Here is a 27717-nt window from a genome sequence, read left to right as displayed (position 1 = left end):
AAGTTGTAGTATGAGAACTTTTGGGTGGTTTCTTTCATTTTGAAAATCAAATGTAGGATTTCCACTGGATTACTGAATTGTATTTAAGTGGACTGAATAGCCACAGCACAAACTTGGCTTTGCAAAGTTACTGCTTCCACTCCTTTTTCAGCACCAAAAAAAGTCAACTTTTTAAGTCACATTTCAGATAAAGTGTTCTGCCATTTCTGATAACTTAAAACAATAACCATGGCTATTTCAGTGACATGTGATAAAAGCTCAATTATTTGCATGGATGGAACACTCCTGAGTTATTAAACAGTCATCTTTTCTCTGTCCCACACACAAAGGAATTTTCTAAGGCAAGATAATGTTTACTTTCATTGGCAAAGGATCTGACTAATGATTTTTCTGGATCTTTTTAACGGAGATAAAACACAATTCACAGATTTTAATGGGTCAAATTAAAAATTGCTACCCAGGAAGGGCGCCTGGGTGGCTCAGTAGGTTGAGCATCTGACTTTAGCTCAGAACATAATCTCACAGTTCAGGGGTTTAGGCCCTGCACTGGGCTCTGAGCTGACAGCTCAGAGTCTGGAGGCTGCTTCAGAGTCTGTGTCTCCCTCTCTCTCTGCCCCTCCTCCCCTGCTCATGCTCTCTCTCTCTCTCTCTCTCTCAAAAATAAATAAAAACATTATTTTAAAAAATGCTATCCAGGAACACATGGTTACCAAGTCCATCTTCTTATTATCTTCTACACAAGACCCATGTTTTTGGGTTAGCTATGCCTAAACACCAGTATTTATGATACGATCCCAGTAATAAAAAAAGAAAAAAAAAAAACACTGAAGATAATGTATTCAAACGGTATTATGTAATTTATCTCCCCCCAATACTTAATAAAACAAAGGGGGATCTGTTGGGGAGAAAAAGCTTATAAAAAACAGCACACCCTCCCGTATTAAAAAAAAAAAATTCTTGGGGCACCTGGGTGCCTCAGTTGGTTAAGTGTCTGACTCTCAATTTCGGCTCATGTCATGATCTCTCAGTCCTGAGATGGATGGCTCCGCACTGGGTGTAGAGCCTGCTTGAGATTCTCTCTCCCTCAGGGCACCTGGATAGCTCAGTTGGTTAAGTGTCAGACTTCTGCTCAGGTCATGATCTCACAGTGCCGTGAGTTTGTTCGAGCCCCACATCCGGGCTTTCTGCTGTCAGCATAGAGCCTGCTTTGGATCCTCTGTCTCCCTCCCTCTCTGTACCTCCCCTGCTCCTGCTCTCAATATCTCTCAAATGTAAATAAACATTAAAAACAAATTCTCTCTCCCTCTCCCTCAGCCACTCCCCTACTCACTACTCACTCTCTCAAAAAAAAGTTAAAAACAAATTCCTCAAGAACTGAAACCAAGTAAGGAAAGAATATAACCAGTGTGTGCAGTGACCTAATACAGGCTGGTAAGCACCTGATCTCTTCCCAAATCTGTAACCAATGACATTATGTTGGTAGCTTGAAATTAGCCATTGGGGGGGGGGGGGGGGTGTGTGATATTTACAGCACTGAAATTAGAAAAGGCTACCAAACAGAGGATTTTTTTGTTGTTTGTATTCAAGAGACCCAGTCCACTAATACAACACTGAGAATAATCTAATGGCATAATCTCTCAAACAGGCAGCCAAGAAAACAATATTCTAATGAGAAAGTGGAAAAGCATAATACAGAACTGGATTTGCATTTTGACACTTCCTAGCAATGACTCCTAGGGTTCCTGATGCTGTCTGTCCCTAACACTAAGAAGTCATACAATTCACTTTTTTTTTAATTCCAAAAGAGAACAGAGCCTTGGAATTCTCAAAGAGGTTGTATATAATCATGACCCCATGACTGGAGAAAAGCGGGTAAAACACAAATAATCAGCCCTTCTAACTACGGCTCAGAGACAAGTTGTCCACATTATATCACAGCAAAAAGAACAACAGGACAGAGAAAAGCCCTACAACCATAAACATCACATTGTCCAAATATACTAGAGCAAAAACAATGAAAGAAACAAAACAAAAAAAAGTGCAAAATAGTAAGTAATCCAATTAAGAAGTAAACAAAAAACATTTGGAAACAATCCTGGACAAACTAGAATCAGTCCTGGATAATATTTAGAAGATCTTGTTAATTCTCTTCAGTACAACAACATTGTGGTTATATAGTAGAATATTTTGAATTTTTGGAGATATATTTTAAAGTGCTTAGGGGTAAAGTGACATGCATAATTTTCACTGTAGTCTATGCAGGAAAAAAGGAAAAGGACTCAAATTATTAAACCAGTTTCCACTTCTGGCTATAATGGAGAAAAAGGGACTGAATTTAACCTACCCCCACCGTAAACAATTAGAAAACTAAACAAAACACATAAGAAGATAAGCAAAATGAAATGAGATCTACAACTGGCCCAACTTACTAACTACAAGCAGTGTCCAGGCCAATGTGTGGGGTGGAAGAACACAAACAGCCTGGTGTTCTCACTCAACTGAGGGGCCAAATAACTGAGTTGAGTGAGGCCGGGCGTTCAGAATCTGTGGGTTACAGGGTCAAGGGAAAGTTGAACAGAGAGAGCTCTGAGACCTTGTCCCTTTAAGTGTCTGGTTGAGTACTAATCTGAACACGTGAGAGAATAAACTATGCCAGCCCAGAAAAATGAACCACACACAAAAGAAGTAAGAACAATCTTCAAAGCCAGTAAAGGGCTGAGAAGTGTTCATATTTCCACTATCCAGGGAAAAAAGACCTGCAATATATGGAGCATAGGTATAGCCCTCAAAAAACATCACCTTATTCATGGGGTAAAATTACCCATGCACTAAAGGTGTTATGGACCTTACCCCAGCAAAGATTAAAGGCAATATTTCAAAGGATTAAACTGATTCCAAATAGTTGAACTATACACCAAAAAAATCAGGCAGTATCTAAAGGAGAGACAAAATCTAAGTCACAAAAAAAGTAAAAATCAGAATGATTTCAAAAACTACCATGCATGTAAAAAAAAAAAAAAATCAGGAAAATATAAATATATTTTTCTGCATAACTGGGAAAAAATCAGACAATAGAGACAGAAATTACAGAGATGATGGAATTAGCATACAAAGAGGTTAAAACAGCTATTATAAATATGTTCTATATGTAAAAAGCATACAAGGAAACAAACATGAAGGGGGGGTTGAAAAGGTAAAAGATTTAACTATAAATCTACAGAACCAAGAAACTCAAAAAATCTTAAGCAGAATTAAATATAAAAGAAAACCACACAGAGGCAAATCATAAGCAAATGGCTGAAAACGAGGGATAAAAAAACCCAAAGGAGCTAGAAAAAAAGATATTATATACAGAGGAACAAAAGTATAAATGACAGCATAATTCTACATAAGTCAGAAGATAATGCAGCAACATGTTTATAGTACTATAAGAACAAAAAACTTCTCAACCTAAGATTCTATATCTAGTGAAAATATCTCTCACAAATGAAGGTGAAGTGACACGACCACTTTTTCAGACATCAAACCTGCCAAATTATCACTAGTATACCTGCATTACAAGAAATGTTAAAGGAAGTTTTTCAGGCAGAAGGAATGATACCAGATGTAAATATGTACTGACACAAAGAATAGTGCCAGAAATAATGAATATATGAGAAAATAAAAATAATTATTTTCTCCTTTTTTAATCTCTTTAAAAGTTAAATGACTAATATGGAACTGCATATGAAGCAAAATTGTTGCTAGAAAGTCCATTATGTTGGTCAGGTCCTATTTTTCATGCAGCAATAGTAATTATGATGATTCGATTCAACTAGAAAGTGTCTTTGAATATTAACTGAAAAACATAGAACACAATATGATGCATCATTACTACATATTGTTAACCATGTGTGTAGGTCATAATGATGAATTAAAGATTGTCACATAAAAAAAAAAGTTAAATGACTATTAAAAAAAACCCACAATGTGCTGTGGCATTTATGATATAGAATTAAAATAGATGATAATAGCCCAATGGAGAAGAGAAATGGAAGCGTGTATTATGTAAAGGTATATAATAAGTTATTGATACACATTGCACACCTTAGGAATAACTTCTAAAAAAAAAAAATAGCTAACAGGCTTAACACATAAGCCAACAAAGATAAATGGAATCTTTTTAAAATATATTAGTCCCGAGGTGCCTGGGTGGCGCAGTCGGTTAAGCGTCCGACTTCAGCCAGGTCACGATCTCGCGGTCCATGAGTTCGAGCCCCGCGTCGGGCTCTGGGCTGATGGCTCAGAGCCTGGAGCCTGTTTCCAATTCTGTGTCTCCCTCTCTCTCTGCCCCTCCCCCGTTCATGCTCTGTCTCTCTCTGTCCCAAAAATAAATAAACGTTGAAAAAACAATTTAAAAAAATAAAATAAATTAGTCCCAAAAAACTGCAGGAAAAGAAGGGGGTAAAAAACTAACAGAAAACAAATAGTATGGGGTGCCTGGATGGTTCAGTCAGTTAAACATTTGACTCTTGATCTCACAGGGTCGTGAGTTCAAGCCACACATTGGGCTCCACTGCTGAGTGTGGAGCATATTTAATTAAAAAAGAAAGAAAAGAAAACAGAAAACAAATATTATAATAGTTTTAAACTCAACCGTATCAATAAATACATTAAATGTAAATGATCTAAACCAATAAGTAAACATGAGACAGTCATTTTCTTATTTTTACAAAAAAAGAAAATATAACTACAGGCTGTACAAAGACATTTTAACACAAAAATAAAGATGAGTTAAAGTAAAAAGGATGGGAAAAGTTATATCATCCAAACAATACAAAGAAAGCTGAAATGGCTATGGTATTATCAAAGTAAACTTCAAAACAAAAAACTTATGAGTAAAGAAAGATGTTTCCCAATTCATCAAAAGGACATAACTATCTTAAATGTGTATCACATAACAGAGCTTCAAAGCACATGAAGAAAAAGTTGACAGAACTAAAAGAAGTTGTAATTATTAATTATAATTATAGTTGGAAATCATTAACAGTCCACACTGAACTAGTAGACAAAAAAATAAAAATACAAAAAACTTGACCACTATCAAACAATTTGATCCAATCAACATTCACAAAACATTCCACCAAACAACAATACATTATTTTCAAGGACACATGGAATATTCACCAAGACAGACCTTAATTCTGGGCTATAAACCATGTTTCCATAAATTTTTAAAGGCTGAACTCATACAGTATGTTTTCTGACTATACTGCAAGTAAATCAGTAACAGATGTGTGGCAAAAACCCAAAATATTAGAAACTTAACACACATTTAATTAGCCCATTGGTCAAAGAAGATATCAAAAGGGATATCAGAAAGTATTCTGGGGGTGCCTGGGTGGCTCAGTCAGTTAAGCGCCCAACTTCAGCTCTGGTCATGATCTCATGGTTCGTGAGTTCGAGCCCCATGTCAGGCTCTGTGCTGACAGCTTGGAGACTGGATCCTGCTTTGGATTCTGTGTTTCCCTCTCTCTATGAGAGAGGCTCATATGGCTCTCTATGGAGGAGGCTCCACTCATGCTCTGTCTCTCTTTCTCTCTCAAAAATAAATAAAGATTAAAAAAAAAATTTTTTTTAAGTATTCTGAATTGACTGCAAAGAGCTCAAGGGAATTTTATAGGCTGATGTAAATCTTCTATGTTATGGAAGTGGTTATACAGCTATGTACATTTCTCAAAATTAACTGTTGAATTTTATTGTATGGAAATTATACCTCAATAAAGCTACTTAAAATTTTTTTAAGAAAAATGTTTAATCAAACTGGTAGGTATATAGGGTATTTGGTCTTTCTTTTACCTTTCCCTAAGTCATAAAATTTTCCAAAAAAAAAAAAAAAAATCCAGAGGCATCTGGGTGGTTCAGTTGGTTGAGCGTCCGACTTCGGCTCAGGTTGTGATCTTGCAGTTCCTGAGTTTGAGACCCACATCGGACTTGCTACTGTCAGTGCAGAGCCTGCTTTGGATCCTCCGCCCCTCTCTCACATTGCCCTTCCCCTGCTTGTGCTCTCCCAAAAATAAAACATTAAAAAAAAATTTTTTTTTTAGTCCAGAATCAAAAACAAAGACAACTCAAATATTACAACTTGTCATCTTTAAGGAAAATTAATGAAATCAACATTCTACTCGCCTCCAAGAAACTACTAAGCAACCTTCAATGACTAATTATTCATAATTAACTACATTTTTGTTAATAAGACATAAGTAGTAAAAAATGGGGGAAACAAAAATATTAAATGACAACCAGTGATCACAGGTACCAAAAGAACACTGGGGGAAACCAAACATCAAGGGAAAATATCAGTTATGAAGTAAGAACATACACCATTTTCAAGAACTTCTTAGCAGTACTGAAGTTCCAAACTCAACACTTAAGCTAAAAAGCTAAAAGAAAATCTGGGAGCCTACTACTCAGCACGTGTTCAAATAAGGCCATTCATTAACTATTACCAGAGAGACTGGAAATTTGTGTTTGTAGATGTTGAGTCTTGACACACACAGAATCTTGCTATTCAAACTGTGTTTCAGGGACTGACTGCATAGGTGTCTCCTGGGGAATTGTTAGCAATGCAAAATTTTGGGCTCCCCTTTGGAATTTCCCAAGCAACTCAGGCTCTACCCAGCCCTACGTGATTCCCAGTGATCTGTACGCATTTTCAAGTTTCAGAAGCTCGGCAACTTTTCTGTATACACACAAATTCCCTCGACTTCTACCAGCTGCTGCGTATTTCTTTTTCTACATGCTAGCTTCAATCTAAGTGTTTAATAGTATATTAATAGGGCTAGTTTACCACAGGTGCTATCATTTAAGCAAGAAATGCCTTGCCCTGATGTCACAGGTAATATACTGATCAGAAAAAGTTCCCAAATAATACAAAACAGATGTAAGCAAATTAACTCAAAAGCCAATTCCAGCCAACCATTTGTTTCTGCAATACAGCTATATGCTCATTCTTTTATGTATTTTCTCTCACAGCTTTCATACTATAGCAGCAGAGCTGAATAGGCAGAGTATTACAAAACAGGAATCAAATCTGTACAAAGTCACTTTAGCACTTAGTTTCATTAGTACTGACTCATTATAAACCTTTTTTTTCCTCTCTACAAGAGGAATTCTAATGAGAGATCCATGTACCTCTGTTAGGGTAGGGGATTCATGAGCCCCTGGGCATGCAAAAGTCTAAGAATATTATTTTGTCCCTTTCTCCTTTTAGCTGGCACTTTGTTGATTCTGCTTTTCTTATTTAAATCTTTTATTCCTCTCTTTATAATTCTATCTTTTTTAAACTACACTTTTTTTAACTACACTAACTAGAACTACCGAACCATGCTGAATAACAGTGAGAGCATTTTTACTTTGCTCCTGGTTTTAACAAGAGTATCTTCAGTTTTTATCATATAATATGTTCATAAACGAAGCTAAGGTTGTTTCTTCCCATTCCTATTTTAGAAATCTAGTATTTTAAAATTCACAAAGTGTGGCTAAAAGACATTTGTTTTTTAAAAAAGCTTCACATTTCACATCTTTAAACAGAAAAGTTAAAAATCTAAAACTGCATATGCCTATTTTATTTTTTAAATGTATTCTAATTGATTTAAATGTGCACTGATAGCTCACCACATACAAAAAATAACTTGACTAGATAAACTTAAGTATTTAATTAAATAATGTTTAAAATCAGATCTAATAACTAAAACTTATTGAGCACTTACAATCTGCCAGGCCCTGTAGTGTTCTACATTATTTTTCATTTAACCCGCCCAAAAGACCTAAAAGTAAGAACTATTAGCCCACTTCAAAGAAAACTGAGATTTGAGAGATATGTAATAAGACCAGAGTCACACAGCAAACAGGAGGCAGTGCCAAGAAGATAATTTTGGTTTCAAGGACTTCATAATTTTCTACAATAATTCCATTACCCTCATCATAAACAAGGCAAGCCACCATTCACATTTCTGATGGGACTATAAAAACTGAAGAGAGGGGCGCCTGGGTGGCTCAGTCGGTTGAGCGTGTGACTTCGGCCCAGGTCATGATCTTGCAGTTCACAAGCCTCCAATTTCGGACCAGGTCATGATCTCACAGTTCATGAGTTCAAGCCCTGCATCAGGCTCTGTGGTGAGACCTCAGAGCCTGAAGCCTGCTTCGGATTCTGTGTCTCCCTCTCTCTCTGCCCCTCCCCGCACTCGCTAGCATTTTCTCTCCCTCTCTCTCAAAAGTAAGTAAACATTAAAAAAATAATAATAATACTGAAGAAAGAGGGGTGCCTCGCTGGCTCAGCTGGTAGAGCATGCAACTCTTGATCTCAGGGTTGTGGGTTGGAGCCCCACACTGGGTGCAGAGATTACCTAAAAATAAAATCTTAAAAAAAAAGAGAGAGAAGAAAAGTATCAAATTACAGCACATGGCAGGGACCTTTCAAAACCTAAACTGACATCTACCTCTAAGATGTGGAAAAACATGTAATAAAATACCAAATAAGAACATACCTTTTAAACACCCAGAAAATATATATGTATACCCTTGATTTCCGCAGCTAGTGAACGAAATTGGCACAGTTTACTCTACAGGAGCCCATGCCAATCTCCAACCCTGCATTACTTATCTCAGTCAGACACCACAAAATTGCTTGTTCCCACATAGAGTATCTGGACCTACTCAACTGAGATATGTTCCTATACTTTAGCAAATAGTCAAAAGCTCATAAATTAAGGGCAGAATGTGGTTCTATCACCAAATCTCACTGATGCAGTCAAAGATTCACCTATCCCCTCAACTCCATCTGAACAGAGCTTGGCCTCTGACCTACTCACCTTTGTATCTGCTCTCCCCTTACTGCGTATCATCCTGATTCCCTTCTCCTAAGCTGCTTATTCGTCTACTCCAATCTGTCAAGTACAGGCGACCACTGAATGATGTGGGGGTCAGGGACACCAACACACACACACACACACACACACACACACACACACACACGTTGAAAATACACATGTAACTTTCAATTCCCAAAAACTTGACTAACAACCTACTGTTAACCAGAAGCTTTATCAATAACATATGCAGTTAGTTTTGTATATGTGTTATATACTGTATTCTTACAATAAAGTATACTACAGAAAAGGTTACTGAAAAAAATCATAAGGAAGAAAAAATACATCTACAGTACTGTATTGTATTTATCAAATAAAATATGTCCATAAGTAAACCTGTGACATTCAAATTCATGTTGCTCAAGAGTCAACAGTATTCTATTCCTGACCCTTGTTACTTGCTAGATTCTCCCAAGTTACATCAATACATAAATATATATGCCTTAGTACTAACAATACCATTGCTTCTGTAGTTTCAAGCCTGAACCAAGAGAAATCATGAATCAGGCAAAATAATACCAGACACAAAGAGGAATCTAAGATTTTGTGTTCTTTGCAAACCAAACTGCAAATCCTACCTAAGAAACTTGACCTAGAACCTACAAATTTTTCCATAAATACCAAAGCATTCTCTATTATGATCTTATTCAATTCCCATACTTCCCATACAATATTCTCTTACTTGAAGTAATAGTCTATTACTTGACAATAATACTGGAACCCTCTCCACCTTTATCTTCTTCAAGACTATCTAGGTATCCTAGAAGCCAGCAATATATACAATGATCCCAAAAATATCACATGAAAAACACCAACACTGCCCCGCCTCTCCAACACCACTTTTCTACCAGAGACACAATAAAACTAGGAGAAAATCTGCACTTGGCTGGCTCAGTTGGTACAACATGCAACTCTTGATCTCAGAGTTATAAGTTTGAGCCCCACTCTGGGTATAAAGATAACTTAAAAAAAATAAAATCTTAAAAAAAAAGAAGTTTGGAAGATGTACACTATTGGCAAAACTTCAGCGAGCAAACAGGTCTGCTCAATTCAGAATCCAGGTCTCCAATGAGCCTTCTAATTAGAGGAGCCTAGTTCAGAAGACAAGTTTGCATGCTTGTGTCTTAGCTGCAAATGAAGAAGGCTGGGAATTTGAATTAGGAAAACAGAACTCATGAGACTGAAAATCAGTGCCAAAAATAACAAGGTTCAAAAATTTCTAGGCAATCAAAAACCATAACTCGCCTCTTGTCCCCACTATACAGTTTATTTTTCACACAGCATACCAAGTGATATTGTTCAAGTAAAGCCATATCATGTCTGTCCTCTGCTGAAAAACTTCCAAATGTTTCTCCCAACTGCTCAGTCCTAACCATGCATGGCTTACAAGGCTAACCACGAGCCTTATAAGGGACTGCATTCCCCTACTCTACCCCCATAACTGTCTCACCACTCTCCCCTTATGCTGTGTGCCTCATTAGTCTCCTTATCATCCCTCTGCCTAGAACATCTTTTCCCAAAGCAGGGTTGGGCACCCCATTTTATTCAGGTATCTACTGAATCTCTGCCGAAGCTTTCTTTGGTCACCCTATCTAAAACCATGTATCCCAGTCACCCTTATTCTAAAAAGCTGCTTTAGTTTTCTTCATATTGTTTCTTACTGACATATATCCCTCCATTATATACCCTTAGTGTCTAGAACAAAGTGAGACAGAAAATAAGTGCTCAATAAATATTTGCTTTAAGAATTAATGAATCCATTCAATGTTTAATGGAAATTTCCATTTTCATTTGTATTTATAAAGAAAGGAGCCTAGTCCTTGCTGATAAGGTATAAATCAACCAGAAAATACATGGTCTTGTGATATTTATTCAAGAAGTATCAGAATTTCTAACATGCCTGGCATTTGCAAAATGCAACGTGTTAAAAATAAAATTGGGGCACCTGTGTGGCTCAGTCGGTTGAGCGTCCGACTTCGGCCCAGGTCATGATCTCGAGGTCCGTGGGTTCGAGCCCCGCGTTGGGCTCTGTGCTGACAGCTCGGAGCCCAGAGCCTGTTTCGGATTCTGTGTCTCCCTCTCTCTCTGACCCTCCCCTGTTCATGCTCTGTCTCTCTCTGTCTCAAAAATAAACAAACATTAAAAAAATTTTTTTTAATAAAAAAATAAAATAAAATTATAGGTCTATTCACCAGGTAACTTCTTTTAAGATTATTCTGAGAGCAAGAGAGAAAGAGAGAGTGTATGCACACACGCATACATGCATGCACACACGCATACATGCACACACACACACACACACACAGTCAGGGAGGGACAGAGAGAGGGAGAAATAGAATCCCAAGCAGGCTCTACACTTAGCGTGGAGCCCAACACGGGCTCAATCTCACAGACTGTGAGATCATAATCTGAGCAGAGATCAAGAGTCGGACCCTCAACGTACAGAGGCACCCAGGTGCCTCACCTTCTTTTTGAGAGAGAGAGAGAGAGAGAGAGAGAGAGAGAGCGTGCACGCAAACAAGGGAGAGAGGCAGAAGCAGTAAGAGAGAGAATCTTAAGCAGGCTCCACACTCAGTGCAGAGCGTGATGCAGGGCTCAATCCCACGACCCTGGGATCGTGACCTGAGCGGAAATCAAGAGCAGGACCCTCAACCTACTATGCCACCCAGGCACCCCACCATGTAATTTTTTTTTTAATTTTCTATTGATGCCACAACTGCATTTCAGGTACTTGTCTCTGCAATTACCTATGCAGATTTTTTATCACCATTTTGCATGACTTTATGGACAATTATAACTCTCATATTCCTACTGCAACTAAGTTTTTCAATTACCATGGCAGGTCAACATATCCTACTTGATGTTCTAAGAGTTTAGCAAGCATTATCTTTTTTTTTTTTTTTTAATTTTTTTTTTCAACGTTTACTTATTTTTGGGACAGAGAGAGACAGAGCATGAACGGGGGAGGGGCAGAGAGAGAGGGAGACACAGAATCGGAAACAGGCTCCAGGCTCTGAGCCATCAACCCAGAGCCCGACACGGGGCTCGAACTCATGGACTGCGAGATCATGACCTGGCTGAAGTCGGACGCTTAACCGACTGTGCCACCCAGGCGCCCCTAGCAAGCATTATCTTTACTTATAAGTAGAACTAAATTTCATGAGTTAGGATCCCAGTTTTGCCACTTATTTAGCTGAGGGATCTTGCACAAGTTACTTAACATCTCTGTGCCTCAATTTCCCCATCTGTAAAGCAGGTGAAACAGTCTGTACCTAAAGTGTTGTTATATGGATTAAATGAATTAATATACAGAAAGGGCTTAGGAGAGTGTACAGTACATAATAGATAAAAATTTAGGAAATTATGTCTAAATTACTATCTAATTTAACTCTTGTACAACTGCACAGAACAAGTATAATTAATCTTAAAATGAAGCACAGAGAGGTTAAGTGACCCACCTAAGACTACAAAACTTCCCTCTAGCTCTAACATTCCAATTCTAAATTTACCCCAAAATGAAAATGAGTTTTTAAAAGTCTCATATTGGGACACCTGGGTTTCTCAGTCAGTTAAGCGTCAAACTCTTGCTCTCGGCTCGGTTCATCATCTCACGATTCACGGGGTTGAGCCCGAGTCCAGCTCTGAGCAGACAGATGACAGTGCAGCCTCTGCGTGAGATTCTTGCTCTCTCCCTCTCTCTCAGCCCCTCCTCGACTCACTCTCTCTCTCTCTCTTCCTCTCTCAAAAATAAAAAAATAAACAATTTTTTAAAAACTTTCATCTTAACATAAAGTTAAAAAGTTAACAATAAAGTCTACAAGTTTTGAGTATAATCAGATAACCATGAAGACATTCTACATTTCCCCTTGGAATCTAATTTCTGCAGTGAATGACAACTGCTAAATACTTTAAAAATAACATCTTTTTAGGAGTGCCTGGCTGGCTCGCTCAGAAGAACATGTGACTCTTAATCTCGGGTTCATGAGTTCAAGCCCCATGTTGAGTGTAGAGATTACTTAAATTAACAAGTAAACTTAAAAATATATATAACATTTTAAAAAATAGATGGAATAGTTGAAAAAAAGCAACTTAGTTTTTATAGAGAAAATTCTAACTCATTCAACTTACCTAGTTTAATTAGCATATAAAAATACTCAATGAACAAGACCAATACACTAACAAAAATGGTAGTTTCATTCCACTCTAAAGTAAATTACATAAAAAGACTAATTAGAAGCGTTCAAGGCTTTTTTTCCAGACATACTTAGAAACTTAGGATTCTTATATAATTAACAAAAACTAAAATTATTCAGTTCAATGATCATTCATCTGTTCACTTGACACATATGTAATGGGCACTTATTAATATGCTAGACATTGTTTCAGATGCTGGGAATACAGCAGTGGACAAAACAGTTACTGACCCCATGAAGCTTTATTCCAGAGAAGGAAGACAGACAATAAGCAAGTAAGTAACTTTAGATGGTTATAAGAGTGTAATCACAGGGTAAGCAAATAGAATGCCAAGAAAAGGGTTAGTCTTGAAGTAATCGGAAGACCTCACTAACACGTGAGCACAGACTCTTTTAAGAGGGCCAAGCACAACAATATGTGTACAGTAGTCCTTCCCTTCCTTGTATCTGCAGGGGATACATTCCAAGACCCCCAGGGGAGGCACCAACCCTCAACATACGAGTTTTCCTATACATATATACCTATGATAAAGTTTAACTTATAAATTAGGCACCACAAGAGATTAACAACTAATAATAAAATCGAATAATTAGAATGCTGTAATAAAAGTTATGTGAATGTGGGACATCTGGGTGGCTCAGTCGGTTAAGTGTCCAACCTCGCCTTTGGTCATGATCATGCGGTTTGTGGGTTTGAGCCCCACATCGGGCTCTGTGCTGACAGTTCAGAGCCTGGAGCCTGCTTCGGATTCTGTGTCTCCCTCTCTCTCTGCCCCTCCCCTGCTCATGCTGTCTCTATCTCTCTCAAAAATAAACATTAAAAAAATTTTTTTAAGTTATGCAAATGTGGTCTCACTCTCAAAAGTATCTTAATGTACAGTACTCACCCTTCTATATGTGATGATACGAGACGATAAAATGTCTTAGTGATAGATGAAGTGAATGACAAAGGCACTGTGACATAAGAGTTGGGCTAATACTGACCTTCTGACACTAAGTTGGGAGTACCATCTACTTCTGGACTGGGGTTGACCTTGCGTAACTGAAACCATGGAAACTAAAACCATGGATAAGGGGAAATTACTATACTTACCACTACTGAACTGCACAAAATGGTCATGATGTTAAGTTTTATGTTATTTGTATTTCACCATTATTTGTAAAATAATTTTAATTTTAAAAATAAAAAACAAAGATGGTAGATAAAACCGCAATCTAAAAGGGAAGTGTTTCATGTAAAAAGGACCAGCAAAGGCAAAGTCCCAGAGACAGAAGCAAGACTGGCACTTTTTAAAGAGCTCTGTGTAGCTGGAGTGGAATCAAACAAGGGAAGAACTGTAGAGGTACTGTGGGGGAGAAAAGCATACAATGTACGTCACATAGGGCCTTATAAGCCACTTATAAGGACTCTGGCTTTTACTTAAAATAGTGGGCCAGTGAATCGGTTTTTTTTTTTTTTTTTTTTTAGCTTGCTTTTGCTTTTTTTGAGGTGCAATTCATGTACCACAAAACTCACCATTTTATACATTTTAAAGTATACAATTTTCCAGGAGATGGTCTCTGACTAAAGAAGTACCTTTTGAACAGGATTCCAGACTACTATGTTGAAAAAAGATTGGGAGAACAAGAGAACAGGGAGAACAGTTAACAGGGTTTACAGTGATTAAAGTGAGAAGATGTTGGTTTGTATCAATCCAAAAAGCAGTAGTGCAACTAGTGAGAAATATTCAAAGTCTGCACATACTTTGAAGGAGGAGCTGACAAGATTTGCTGACGGACTGCATACAGAGTACTACATAAAATAACTCCATCCTGCAGCATTCTATGTCTCCTCCTTTCTCTACTGATACTTTATTTTACTCATGTATAAAAGCATACTAACAACATTTTACTTTCTGGTCCTCAGTTGTACTTGCCAGAAATCTAGCCTTCAGAAATCATGTAATAAATTCACATGGTACCTAGTACTTGCAAGCTTCATGAGAAATTTAAACATCCCACACTTAAAAAGAGAAAGTAATCTTCTTGGTTATGTAAGACAATGTCCTTAATCTTATGAGATGCATTAACGAAGTATTTATTGTTACAACTTACTTTACAATGGTTCAGAGGGGGAAAAAATATATATATATACATATATGTATGTTTTTTTTACATCTATTTATATATGAGCAATAAAGCAAGCAAGGCAAAAGATAACCATTAATAAATTTAGGTCAGGGGCACCTGGGTGGCTCAGTGGATTAAGCATCCCACTCTAGATTTCGGCTCAGGTCATGATCTCACAGTTTTGAGTTTGAGCCCCTCCTTGGGCTCCAAGCTGATGGTGTAGAGGCTGCTTGGGATTCTCTTTCTCCCTCCCTCTCTCTATAAAAGTAAGTAAACTTTAAAAAAATAAAATAAATTTAGATGAAAGGTATACAAATATTAATTGGACTACATATACTTCCAAACTCTCAGAAAGTATAGAAGCTTTTAAGATACAAAGTTAGGAGGAGCGCCTGGGTGGCGCAGTTAAGCGTCCGACTTCAGCCAGGTCACAATCTCGCAGTCCATGAGTTCGAGCCCCGCGTCAGGCTCCGGGCTGATGGCTCAGAGCCTGGAGCCTGTTTCCAATTCTGTGTCTCCCTCTCTCTCTGCCCCTCCCCCATTCATGCTCTGTCTCTCTCTGTCCCAAAAAAAATAAATAAACGTTGAAAAAAAAAAGATACAAAGTTAGGAAAAAAATAGAGTATATATATCAAGTAAATGCCTATGTGTCAAATTGGTAAAGAATAACTGGATTGGATCTATTAAATGGAGGAAACATAACTAATTTTCAAAATTTTTAAATTAAAAGAAAAAATGGGAGGAAAAGTAAAGCAATACCAGAAAATCACCTACTTGCAAGAGTGATAAAAAAAAAATGGCCAGCAAGTTCTAAGAAGTAGAAGAGAAAACATAACTTGGTCTCCCTTGCTCCTGGAAAGCTTGGAAAATCTCTCCCTTTTTAAAATTTGAGAATAGTAATTTTTTGTTTTTACATTTATTTATTTTTGAGAGACAGAGAGCGTGAGCAGGGGAGGTACAGAGAGAGAAGGAGACACAGAATCAGAAACAGGCTCCAGGATCTGAACTGTCAGCAAAGAGCCCAACGCAAGGCTCGAACCCACGAACCATGAGATCATGACCTGAGCCGAAATCAGGAGTCTGACACTTAACTGACTGAGCCACCCAGGTGCCCCTATAATGCCTTTTAAGGCATGAGACATGTTTCTTAGAGGCAGTATAGTATTTAATGAATTCAGTATGCATTCTGGAGCCAGACTGGCCATGTTCAAATCCTGACACTGAAAAAGTTACCCTCCCTGGTCCTACTCCCTATTTGTAAAATGAAAATAACAGAACCTATCTTTCAGAGATGTTGTAAAGACTGGGCCCTAAGAACATTGCCTGGCATATAATAAGGGTTCCATAAATGAATACTGAATATTATTATTTTCTATATTCCATGAGTATTTTCCATATTCTGCTTACTTTCCACAATGAGGCTACCAACAAAAGCTTCCTTTCCAACTTCTGAATCCAAATCCTACAATCTTCTGTTTAAATCTAAATTAAAGAATAGGGCAAAACACATAGGATGAAAATTTCACCAACATCAAGATTAAAAAATAATCAGAATATATCTTGTTGATGGTGGGTCAATATCATTATCTATGTATGGAACAGCAATTATTATACAACAAACTTTTTTTTCTATCTATATCAAAGAAAGTTATTCTACAATTTTAAGAACGGGACAAGAAAACTCTGCAAACATGTTTTGACATTACAGATCTCCCTATTTACAGAAAAACTCAATTACAATAAATGGGAGGATGTGTAAGAAGAAGCTAAGGCTGGCACATTTCCATTCCTCAGAAAAATTACTTGTAATCAAGTTGTTTTCAACAGACTTTTCACTTGTATAATTCTAAAATTAGGTACGAAGAGCATTTTTCCCCAACAGAAAAGTGTATTTCCTTCCTGAGAAACTTGAGTCATCAACTGTGTCTTAGACATCATACTATGTTGACCAATGCTTCTTGTATTTGATCTTGAAGCACTAAATACCATTAACAAAATTGTTCTCTTGTATGACAAAGTTAAACTTCCAGGAACTATCCTGTCCTTTATTTCAGCAATATACTTAAGTATCTTTACTGTATTCTCAGAAAAGTTACTTCAACAATGTGACTTCAAACTTAAGCCACATTATCAATTTCTTCACTAGAAAGGAGTCAGACCATTTTCTACAAGGAAACATCTATCTACACCTAACAGTTGTAAGTAAAAGTTCACGATTGTAGGGTGTGTTCTACAATTATAAGCATATTTCAACACACCCACTTTTTGAGATGAAGTGGTTTCTAAAAATTAAAATAATAAAGCTAGCTGGCTCAGAAGTTAAAATAAGTAGCTCTTTTGTCAATTATAAGCTAAATTAATTACAAAGGGCAAAAAACATCAATGGTTAAAACGTACTTAATATATTAAATTTCAACCACTAACTTATGAAAAACAGCTTAAAAATCCAAAAGTGGAAACATGTATATAATTTAGATTTCTATACTGAATGAAATGCTTTTATACCATTTCAAATAAGAGCAGACACAAGTACAGACAATAACCCATTTAAGAGACTGACTTTCAATCTACCTAAACACACACACACACACACACTGGGTTCAGCTACAACTGTACTGTTGGTATAGATCTACCCCACACCCTCACTTAATCCCAAACCCATTCTCATTACTTCACCCTCCTCCCATACTACACCCCAAAGCACCTGCCTCTGCCTCCTTCCAGGATATTTGGACGTGCAATTCTGCCAAAGGTGTTAATGATGATAATAAGAGGAAGGGGGAATGAAGTTATAAAAAAAAAGATGAAAGTTTTTAAGAACTGAGGAGTTCAAATTTCAAAGAAAATATTTTGTAAAAGTTAATTCTGATTGCAGAAGTTACTGGATGAGTCCCTCAAAACTATCCCACAGAAACTAAAATCCTACTATCTATGGCTCTTCTGGGTTAACAAGCAACTTGTCTGGTTTGGTTTTTAAATAATCTTCATGAGTTATCAGTCATTCAACCACTATTATAAATTAACAGAATCAGATTTACTTCCCAACCACAAACTGGAAAATGAAGAATGGGAAATGCTAGAAGATAAATGATAAAGTAAAATTTTCAGAGCTACAGTGCATAGAACACTAGGAGAAAAAGGTTTAAACAGAATAGAAATATGGAAGCTTATGAAATTTGAGTAATCAATTAAGACAACAAGCGATCAGAAATTTAAAGAAAAAAAAAAGGTAAAAAGACTCAAGTTTCCTCTAGAGTTAGGTTTCTCACCCTCAGCACTACTATTTTGGCCAGTAATTCTTTGTTGTGGGGGGCTGTCCCGTGCATTGTAAAATGTTTAGCAGCATCTCTGGCCTCTACCCACTAGATGCCAGTAGCATCCCTCCAGTTGTGACAATCAAAACTGTCTCAGGACCACTGATAAATATTTCAGTGTCTGCTCTGCATATACACTTTACACGTTAATTTTTTAAAGGCTACAAAACTGCATAAATACTACAATGCAAATTCATAATAATAAGCATTTTAAAAGACTGAATGATTAATATTAAAAAGTTATAAAACTGCACGGGAGAAGGAATTATGTCTTTTCTCAAATTCTATTTTCTAATGCTTGGTATCAACTTTCTAGGATTTCAATTTCCAGAAATACATCTTATCTATCTGTATTTTGAAACCAATAGATTCCAAATGAAAGTAGGCCTGGAAACAACATAATTTTAATAATATTTGTATAACATAGTCTCCAGCATTTTTACAAACTTATACCAATTAATTCTTTTAAAACTATTTTTTAAACTTTTTAAATGTTTATTTATTTTTGAGACAGAGAGCGAGTGGAGGGAGGGGGTACAGAGAGAGAGAGGAAGACACAGAATCCAAACCAGGCTCCATGCTCTGAACTGTCAGCACAGAGCCCGATGCCTGGCTCGAACTCATGAACCATGAGATCATGACCTGAGCCGAAGTTGGACGCTTAACCAACTAAGTCACCCAATTAATTAAGAAAAGAGGTAGCAAATTAATATCGCACTCAATTCGTAAGTATAGGATTCTATCTATAGTCTTATGAAAACTAAATCCAAAATTCAAAACGTGTATGAGTGTGCCTTGCCATCATCAATGCAAGCAAAGGCAAATGGAAAGACAATTCTGCTCGAAAAATCATATATGTACATTTGACTCAAATGCAAAGATCACATTCTTTTCCCTACTTTATCTCTGAAATAGGAAGTTCATAATTCACATAAAATCAAGAGTATCAAGGGGCGCCTGGGTGGCGCAGTCGGTTAAGCGTCTGACTTCAGCCAGGTCACGATCTCGCGGTCCGTGAGTTCAAGCCCCGCGTCGGGCTCTGGGCTGATGGCTCAGAGCCTGGAGCCTGTTTCCCATTCTGTGTCTCCCTCTCTCTCTGCCCCTCCCCTGTTCATGCTCTGTCTCTCTGTCCCAAAAATAAATAAACGTTGAAAAAAAAAAATTAAAAAAAAAAAAAGTATCAAGCATATTCTTGAACCAGAGAGGCTAATTCCAACTTGAGAGTAAACATATACTTGCAAAGTAAAAATATACTTGCTAATGTATCTTTAAATTTAACCCTCCCCTCCACTCCAAATTCACCAAATTTCTACCTTGCAACTATCTGGAGCAGTGCTTCCCATATGATGAGCCACATATTTCTGAAAGACTGTGCAAACTTTTAACCAACATCCAACAAAATTATTAGTTTGCAAGTAAGATAAAATCCCAGACTCTGACATACATCCCACACTAGAACCTATCTAGATTCAAAATCTTACGATGTCTTATTTTCAACTTCAAACACTGAGGTCCTCTAAGTTTTATAAAACTATACTCTCTCCAGTGTAACAGCCTCTGAGATGTGCATTCAACAGTGAGCCCTCAATAAACTTTGTTAGCTTCACTTTAAACTTCCGCCAAGTTTTACCAGTTTTTCTTCTGTGAGATTTCTTGTTCTATCCTTATTTATTTCTACAATTACTACCCTAATCAAGGACTCAAACACATAATTCATTAAGCAGCTAACGTATCCCCTACTGTATCATATCCCACCTCCTCAACATGGATTCCAACCAACATTCCATAATACTCTACCTTGCAGTTATCATGGCCTAGAATATGAATAATTGGAGTCCTGGTTATCATGGCCCAGTTAGCACTTCTCATTTCCTGCCATGGACTCTCCGTTCCAGGCAAGTAAGCCTACAAGAACCTTACTAGACTGTTATGTCATTCCCTTTTCTCAAAAAGCTTTCCCCAACTGGCTAATGTTCCTTTAGCTTAATAAATCCTCATTTCAACTGCAACTACAATACATAATTGGAACTGTATTTTTATATCTTGGCATTTCTGTCTACGCTGACAAACTCAGTGCTTTTTACTCCTCACTCAAGACTGTAGCTTCACGACTCCTACTAACCACAGACTACAATAAACTGGTGACTAAACAGCAATGTTCTCACTGTACACGTTCTCACACTGTTTACTTGGAATTGTAATAGCTTCAGAATGAATTCACCCAGTATCAAAAGGAGTCTACATTCTCTAAGAACTATTCTCAGTACTGCTATTTCCTGCAACCTAGTGAGACAGGACTGTCCCTACTGGTACCAAGGCAAAGCCTTCACACAGCAGGATAGCAATGTTACTGACCTCACGGGAATCAAACTGGTAGGATTATTAGTTTTTCCTTTTATTCTTATTATAACATTGCTTTCTTTACCTAGTATAAAAATTGACAACTAAACTAGTTTAGAATTACTGGATTTTTATTCACAAAAAGCAGCCATTTTAGAGTTGCTTGGAAGAATCACTAACAATCATTAAATAAATCAATTCCTCCTTAAAAAAAAATCTGGGGCTCTTTACCCAAGCATATCACAGAGAGTTGCCCATGTGCAAACAGTCCAAATGCAAATCAATTCCTAGAATTTGGAATGTCTGCCCTGTGACTTGGGGCTCAGATTTGAAAACACTGTGTTTTTCTGTCCACACTCTTTCACATATACAATTTATCTCCCCATTAGTGGCCACACAGGCCTCTCACTGAAACTTGTGTTGGCAGCTTTAACCAACGACTATGCTAGCCCTGCCCCCCAACTTCTCCACACACACAAATTCCATTTTTGTTACTCCACATATATATTTTATGCTAGACCATTCCAAAAATATACCTCCAATTTGGCAAAAGTTTTGTAACCATTAGAATGCGATATTAATTCAAAGTCAGACAAATTTAACTTTATGCAAATCACAAAGTCACTGAAACCATATGTAACACACAACAGTTACTTACTGCAAACAATAAAACACATTCTGATAGTATGGGGAGCCTCTGTCACCTACCTTTTACCTAACTGCTTCTTTAAATACAGAGAACAGTTGTCTTAATTTGCAGTTTACATTCCTGAAGAGACTATTGCAATTGCCTATATTAAGATGTGGTTAATATCAACAATCTAGCATATTAGTTTTGAACCACAGTACTCATGATTCAGATCTAGGAAATGATCTACCTGTAGCCATATGAGTGTGCATTTTATTATTGTGTCTTTCTTTATTCATCATTTTTCTCTCTTCATTCTACCCTGCCTCTCTTTAACTAGCAAAATACATTGGTACAACATCATCCTAATTGTTCAGAACAAGACAACCCCAACACTAAACTCCCCAAACCAAACACATATGTTAAAATAGATAGATAGATAGATAGATAGATAGATAGATATAGATATGTATTTTTCGTATATACATATATACACACAGACGCACACACATATATATGTATATATACAAAGCTCATGTACATGTATTCCATAGAAGATGCAGAACTTATTCATTCCACCTTGTGTGTAAATGTATCAAGTATAGTTATTTAGTTTCCCCACAGAAAATGTATTAGGAACAACTAATTAGAAGGTGATATCCTAAAAGTTTGCAAGAAAGTCAGGAAATCTAACGAAAAAGTTGGAAATACTATTGAAACTAGGTACAAAAATAAAAAGCACAATCACTTAGAATACCCATTTTAATTGCTTCTGGGAAAATTAAAAACAAAAACAAAAAACCAGAAATGACAATACAGACCAAGAACAAGAACAACTGTTCTTTATACTAATCCTCAATCCTTTAAAAAAAGATTAAAGTCAGACCATTTTAAGGACACGGTAAATGTGTAATACATCTTAGAAAAACTTCCATCAAAAATTGCCAAAATTTGACAAGTCTAAGTCCCAGAGACTTGTTATTTGGGAATCTTCCCATATGTGAACCTGTCACTGTCATCTCCCAACAATGTTGGAACATGTAGCTTATTGCTGAATGTATTACTCCATTTCATTTTATGAATTCAAAGGCAGAGTTTATGTTTATAACCTGTCCTTAAAAGAAAGGAAGCCTAAGTTTTTACTTACATGACCCTCAACCACTTTTTTCTGAGTCTCATCCAAGTAGAAAAAGAAATGGTTTTTTATTTGCTCACTGAAATAAAGTGATTCAGAAAAATTATAACCATCATTCTTTAAGACCTTCAAATTGTTGGGGTGCCTGGGTGGCTCAGTCAATTAAGCGTCCCACTTCAGCCCAGGTCAGGATTTCATGGTTCGTGAGTTCAAGCCCCACATCGGGCTCTGTGCTGACAGCTTAGAGCCTGAAGCCTGCTTCAGATTATGTGTCTCTCTCCGGATCCCTCCCCTCCCTGTTCGTGCTCTCTCTCTCCAAAATAAACAAACATTAAAAAACAAATTACAAAAAAAAAAAAAAAAAGACCTTCAAATTGTTATCATGGAAACAGGAATTTTTTTAATACCAAATAATCTAATGGTACATAAAAAAAAAAAAAAAAGCACTGTGTATGCCAAAGCTTTTAACAAATTTTTAAGACTACTGAAGAAATAAATAATTACAAAAAAATATAATAAAAGTTGGATAAGAGGTTACAGTCCAAAAAATATTTTAAAAAGATTGTGTTCATCTATGCAAGCTGAAGCCAAGGCAGAGATGCAAATAGCATACTCACAGGATCCACACCAGTAACAAAAATGAGTGAAGCAGGCCAAGTGTATTACCAGTAACTGCACTGATAGTAACTGCACTGACTGGTAGCACATGCCCAGTCTAAAAAGAACAGCTACTGCTCTCTACCACTCTGCTACAGACAATGGGAATGCGGCCCAGAAGAGCCTGGGGTTTCCAATTCTTCCCCACAAAGTCCAGAAATTCACAAATTTCATTGAGAAATTTCCCAATTTTTCAATGTTGAGAACTAGTTGAAATCTAAAGACACCACAAATCAAACAAAACACATCTCTAAGGTGTTTTAGTCCAGGGGCCACCTTTGAGCTAATATGTGAAAACTGCTTTCAAAAAGGCTATGAGGGGGCAATGGGTAAAAAGTTCAGGCTTTGAGGTTAAGCTGGCTTGGGTTTGAAGATCTAATTCACCACTCAGCAGGTGGATGATGCTCAAGAAATTATTTCATCAAGCCTATTCCTTCAACTGTAAAATATCACCACTCTCTCATAAATGCTGACAAGTGAAACTCCTAACACAGTATCAGACACACAAAAGACATCAGAGAAATGTCCCTTCCTCCCCCTCCTTAACCCTGCAAGTTCTTTGTAAAATGTAAAAGAGATCAGATAAGAAACACCCCAGATCTTAAACAAGTTATAAAAAGAACTTCAGAAAACAAAGGTGCCTGCTATGCCCATTTTCCCTCAACCCCTGCTACTCAGAGAGCTCCTGTACAGAGAAGACATAGTTAATGTAGGGCATGACTTGAATGGGCCTCAAGATGATACAGCTAACTGGATTATCAATCTCAAGTTAAAAAGATGAACAGTCAGAACTCTTAAAGACAGAGACCAAAAAAAAAATCTGTCTCTCATTAATTTCATAGACCCTTATAGAAGTGAGAGAAATTGCTTAAGCTTAAGCTTTGATACTTTTAATACTGTTGGCCAAACTTCCAGAAAACTTATTTCTAGAGAATGCATGGTACAAAGCAAATCATTTACACTGGATTTTTAAATATAAAAAAACATGCCACACTCTAAACTTCATTTCATATATAATTTCATCAAGTACTATTGGACTGAATACTGCTAGGGCTAAAATATCTTTGCTCCTCTCAAACACACTAATTTTTAAAAAGAGAAAAGACAACAACTCTCCAAAATATTTGTGTTAAAAAGTAATATTCACACGTACATAAAAATTCCTTGCACTATATTTACTCAGAATAGTTTCAATAAATTTCTACTACCGTTACGAATAATAAAGAAAAGATTTTTATGTATACATTTGCATACATGTCTGTTAAGACACTAACTCTGGAAACTTTACGGGATCTTCCTACAAATACAATGGACTGAGACATATGTTAGAAACGAACAGCCTTAGGAAAGCTGAAGTTTTAGGATTCTAAACACTTTCATTCTCTCTTCCAACTTTCCACTTGTCATATTAAAAGAAAAAATTAATGCAAAACAATGATTGGCAAATCAAAATGGGGGAAGCAACTAAAACCATTTATTAAGAACATAAAAGTGATCTATACTTTAAAGTTAAATCTATACTTTAAAGTTAAATCCAACTTCTCCGAATATACATAAACATTTCATTTCTTTCATACGCTAAAACAAGTACATTCAATTCGAATGTATTCTATTCTGCATATCATCATCATACAAACTTCTTACAAACTTTACCATAAATATAAATAGCTCAAATTCATATTTAAAGGTAGTTCCTATCACAATAAAATCACAAATATCTCCATATGCCCAAAGTCTACAATCTTGATGCTAATTTTAAAGTGGAAGTTTCTTATTAGTGTCTTTAAGTTCTGCTTAAAATAAACATAAAAAAATCAAAAAGTAAGTAACCTTTTAATGTTTAATGCAATGATACTTTCTGAATGACTCGAGAGTTTTGAATTTAGATTTTTGTGTAAGAAGGGTCTTAACCCACAAAGATTATGCCGTTAATTCACTTTTTCTTCAACCATCAGGCTACACCAGTTTCTATTCTTACTGTCTCATTCCTTAAAAACAAAAGTCATTTTATATATTACCACTCCTCAGTAGTTTAAAGTATCTCATGTGTTTGTCTTACTTTTTACCACCTTCTAGAAATCAAGACTCCAACACCTGACTATAATCACAAATAGAACAGACAGAAAAATGATTTGTTGGAAGCCACATACAGAACGTAAATACAAATGTTAAGTGAAAAGGCTCTTATAAGAGTTTGTAGCACATGATACTTCTTAAAACTAAACATCTACTAGAAGCTCTTAATCTAAAATGTGTATCTAACAAAAGAACACCACAAACTACAACAAATGTGTACCTACAAAGTATCATTCTCTAAGTAGAACTCAAGTCGAAAATACACTTGGCTCTGCAATCGCCAAGTTAAAGTGACAAAGAACAGAAACAACGCACTACTTAAAATATACAGCATTTTCTAAGTGATCACATTAGGCTATACTCATCCAAAGCATTCCGGGAATTTTTTTAATTCAGTGCTTTTAAACACACTTTGAGGTGTTTTAAGTATACTTTGGGCAAAGTCAAAAACTTTACCTGAAATAAAGCCCTTTACACAACAACAAAACAATGCAGCCGGTCCTAGGATACGCTGGAAATAAAAATCGTCTTCAAAACCCGAGTTATCAATAAAGTATCCGCTTACGGTAAATTTAACTCCAATTTGCGGGGTGGGATAGTTGCTACAGTCTGACAACCCACTAACTACACTGTTCGTCTACTCCACCTCAGAGTTTAAGAAAACTCAAGTTGTGGGTCACCCAGGGAGTGTCCCTCTAACAGACACAATCCAACCTGCAGATCAAAGAACATCCCGAAACGGCTTACCTTTCTCCCCACCAAACCCTTTCCCCTGGGCAACAGAATGTTTTCACTGAACATAAACACACCCTCCTGAGAGCTGTCTCCAAACACTCGGGCAGAAGCAGGGCACTATCGACAGCGGAAGCGACTCGTCTCAGACAAGCAGGGGACCACTGTTACCCCTCCACGGGCTGCCCCTCTGCAGAACCGGGTCAGTCTGGATCGCCGCGCGGGGTAAAGAACAATACATCAGCCTCGCCGCACACATCGCAACTTCCCACGAGCCTGCGCGGCGGTTCCCCGCGGTGGAGCGGACTCCAGAATCCCCCACCGGGCAGAGGCTGGGGACGGAAGGAGGGAGGCAAAGACTGCCGGCCCCGCGGCGACTGCCCATCCCGGCAACCCGGCGAGCAGGCTGGAGGTATGGAGCCCCCGGCCTGGGCTCCACGGCTCACGCCCGGCGACTCGGATCTCCAGACTATTTCTCTGGGAGGCGACCCCCGCCTCCCGTGGCGCCGGGGCAGTGGGGGTAGGGAAGGCCTCGGCGGAGGCTCGGAGCCTCCACGGCCCGCCACGGAAGGGAACGCGGTCGGGGCGCGGGGGACAATAGGGAGCCGGGAGTGCTGCGCGCCGGAGTGGCGCCGCCGGCCGGCCGGGCTGACTGACGCGCCCGCCGCGCGGCGCGACTGGGCTCCGCTCGACCCGGCCGCCGCTGCCGCCGCGCGGTCCGCGGTGGTCAAGGCGTCCCCGGCGTTCGGGGTCGTGCCTCACCTCCCAGCCCCGCCGCCCAGGAGAGGAGCAGAATTAACACTCTCAGCAACACCATCTTCCGCGGCCGCCGCCTCCTCACGGGTTAACAGCAGCACATCGATCCGGAGGGAGAAGCTGAAGGGGCTTGGTCCGGAGTCTCCACGGGAAGCCGGGACCTCCCCTGGCAAGAGAAACGGCGAAGCACCTCCCTCTCGCTCCACTTCAGGGGCCGGCAAAGCTCCCAGCTCCTCCAAAACAGGGACCTCCCTCCCCCTCGTTCGTTTCCTTCCTCCCTTCCCCGCGTTCCTTCCCCGCGTTCCTTCCCTCTTCTCTACCTCCCTCCCCCGAGCCTGGGGCCTCCGCCTCCTTCCTCACCACGTGACGCACCGGTGCCCAACCAGCAGGCCCAGCCGCACCCCTTCCTCCCGACCCTCCCCCTCCCCCAGGCACCCCACGGGCGGGCGCATGCGCACGGGGCCCGGTTCCCGGGCTGCTAGGCCTGCCGCCGCTTCCTGTCCGCCGGCGGAGAGCTGGGATTGGGTTTGGGAGGCGGGGTTTCTCCTGGTCCCGCCCCTCCAACGAGAGAGCAGCTCCGCAGAGCTAACCGGGCTCCCTAGTTCTTATCGCTGCTAATGACCGTCCCCAAGGCTAAAACGGGAGAGTGAAGGATGTTAAGAGGCCGCTTTTGTCTTAACTTCGCATAAAAGGGAGATTTGTATTTTTTTTTTCTGCCTCGGGTGGTGCACGACATCACCCAAGTAAACGAAAGCAAAGTCCCAACAAGCGACAGCCACCAGTGATCAAAACAGATGTAAAACCTTCAAGCCCAGAAAGGAAACACGTAGCCTATGGCATTTTTTCTGAATTGTTTAAAAATTTGTCG

The 27717-nt window shown here is 38.3% G+C and overlaps 1 protein-coding gene across 2 annotated transcripts in view; it reads right to left on the bottom strand.

Annotated features, from left to right (window-relative positions):
- The window catches only part of ADAM10 (ADAM metallopeptidase domain 10), a 133616-nt gene extending 106407 nt beyond the window's left edge, over nucleotides 1-27209 (bottom strand). For both annotated transcript variants that reach the window (XM_043555321.1, XM_043555322.1), the window contains exon 1: nucleotides 26856-27209. In XM_043555321.1, the coding sequence (XP_043411256.1) occupies nucleotides 26856-26910 (55 nt within the window). In that variant the 5' untranslated portion in view covers nucleotides 26911-27209. The remainder of the gene's footprint in view (nucleotides 1-26855) is intronic.
- Between the last annotated feature and the right edge of the window lie 508 nt (nucleotides 27210-27717).

Source organism: Prionailurus bengalensis, chromosome B3 (assembly GCF_016509475.1).
Source record: "Prionailurus bengalensis isolate Pbe53 chromosome B3, Fcat_Pben_1.1_paternal_pri, whole genome shotgun sequence".
NCBI lineage: Eukaryota > Metazoa > Chordata > Mammalia > Carnivora > Felidae > Prionailurus > Prionailurus bengalensis.
The sequence above is the reverse complement of the archived record's forward strand: the minus strand, read 5'-3'. Positions and strand labels throughout refer to the sequence as shown.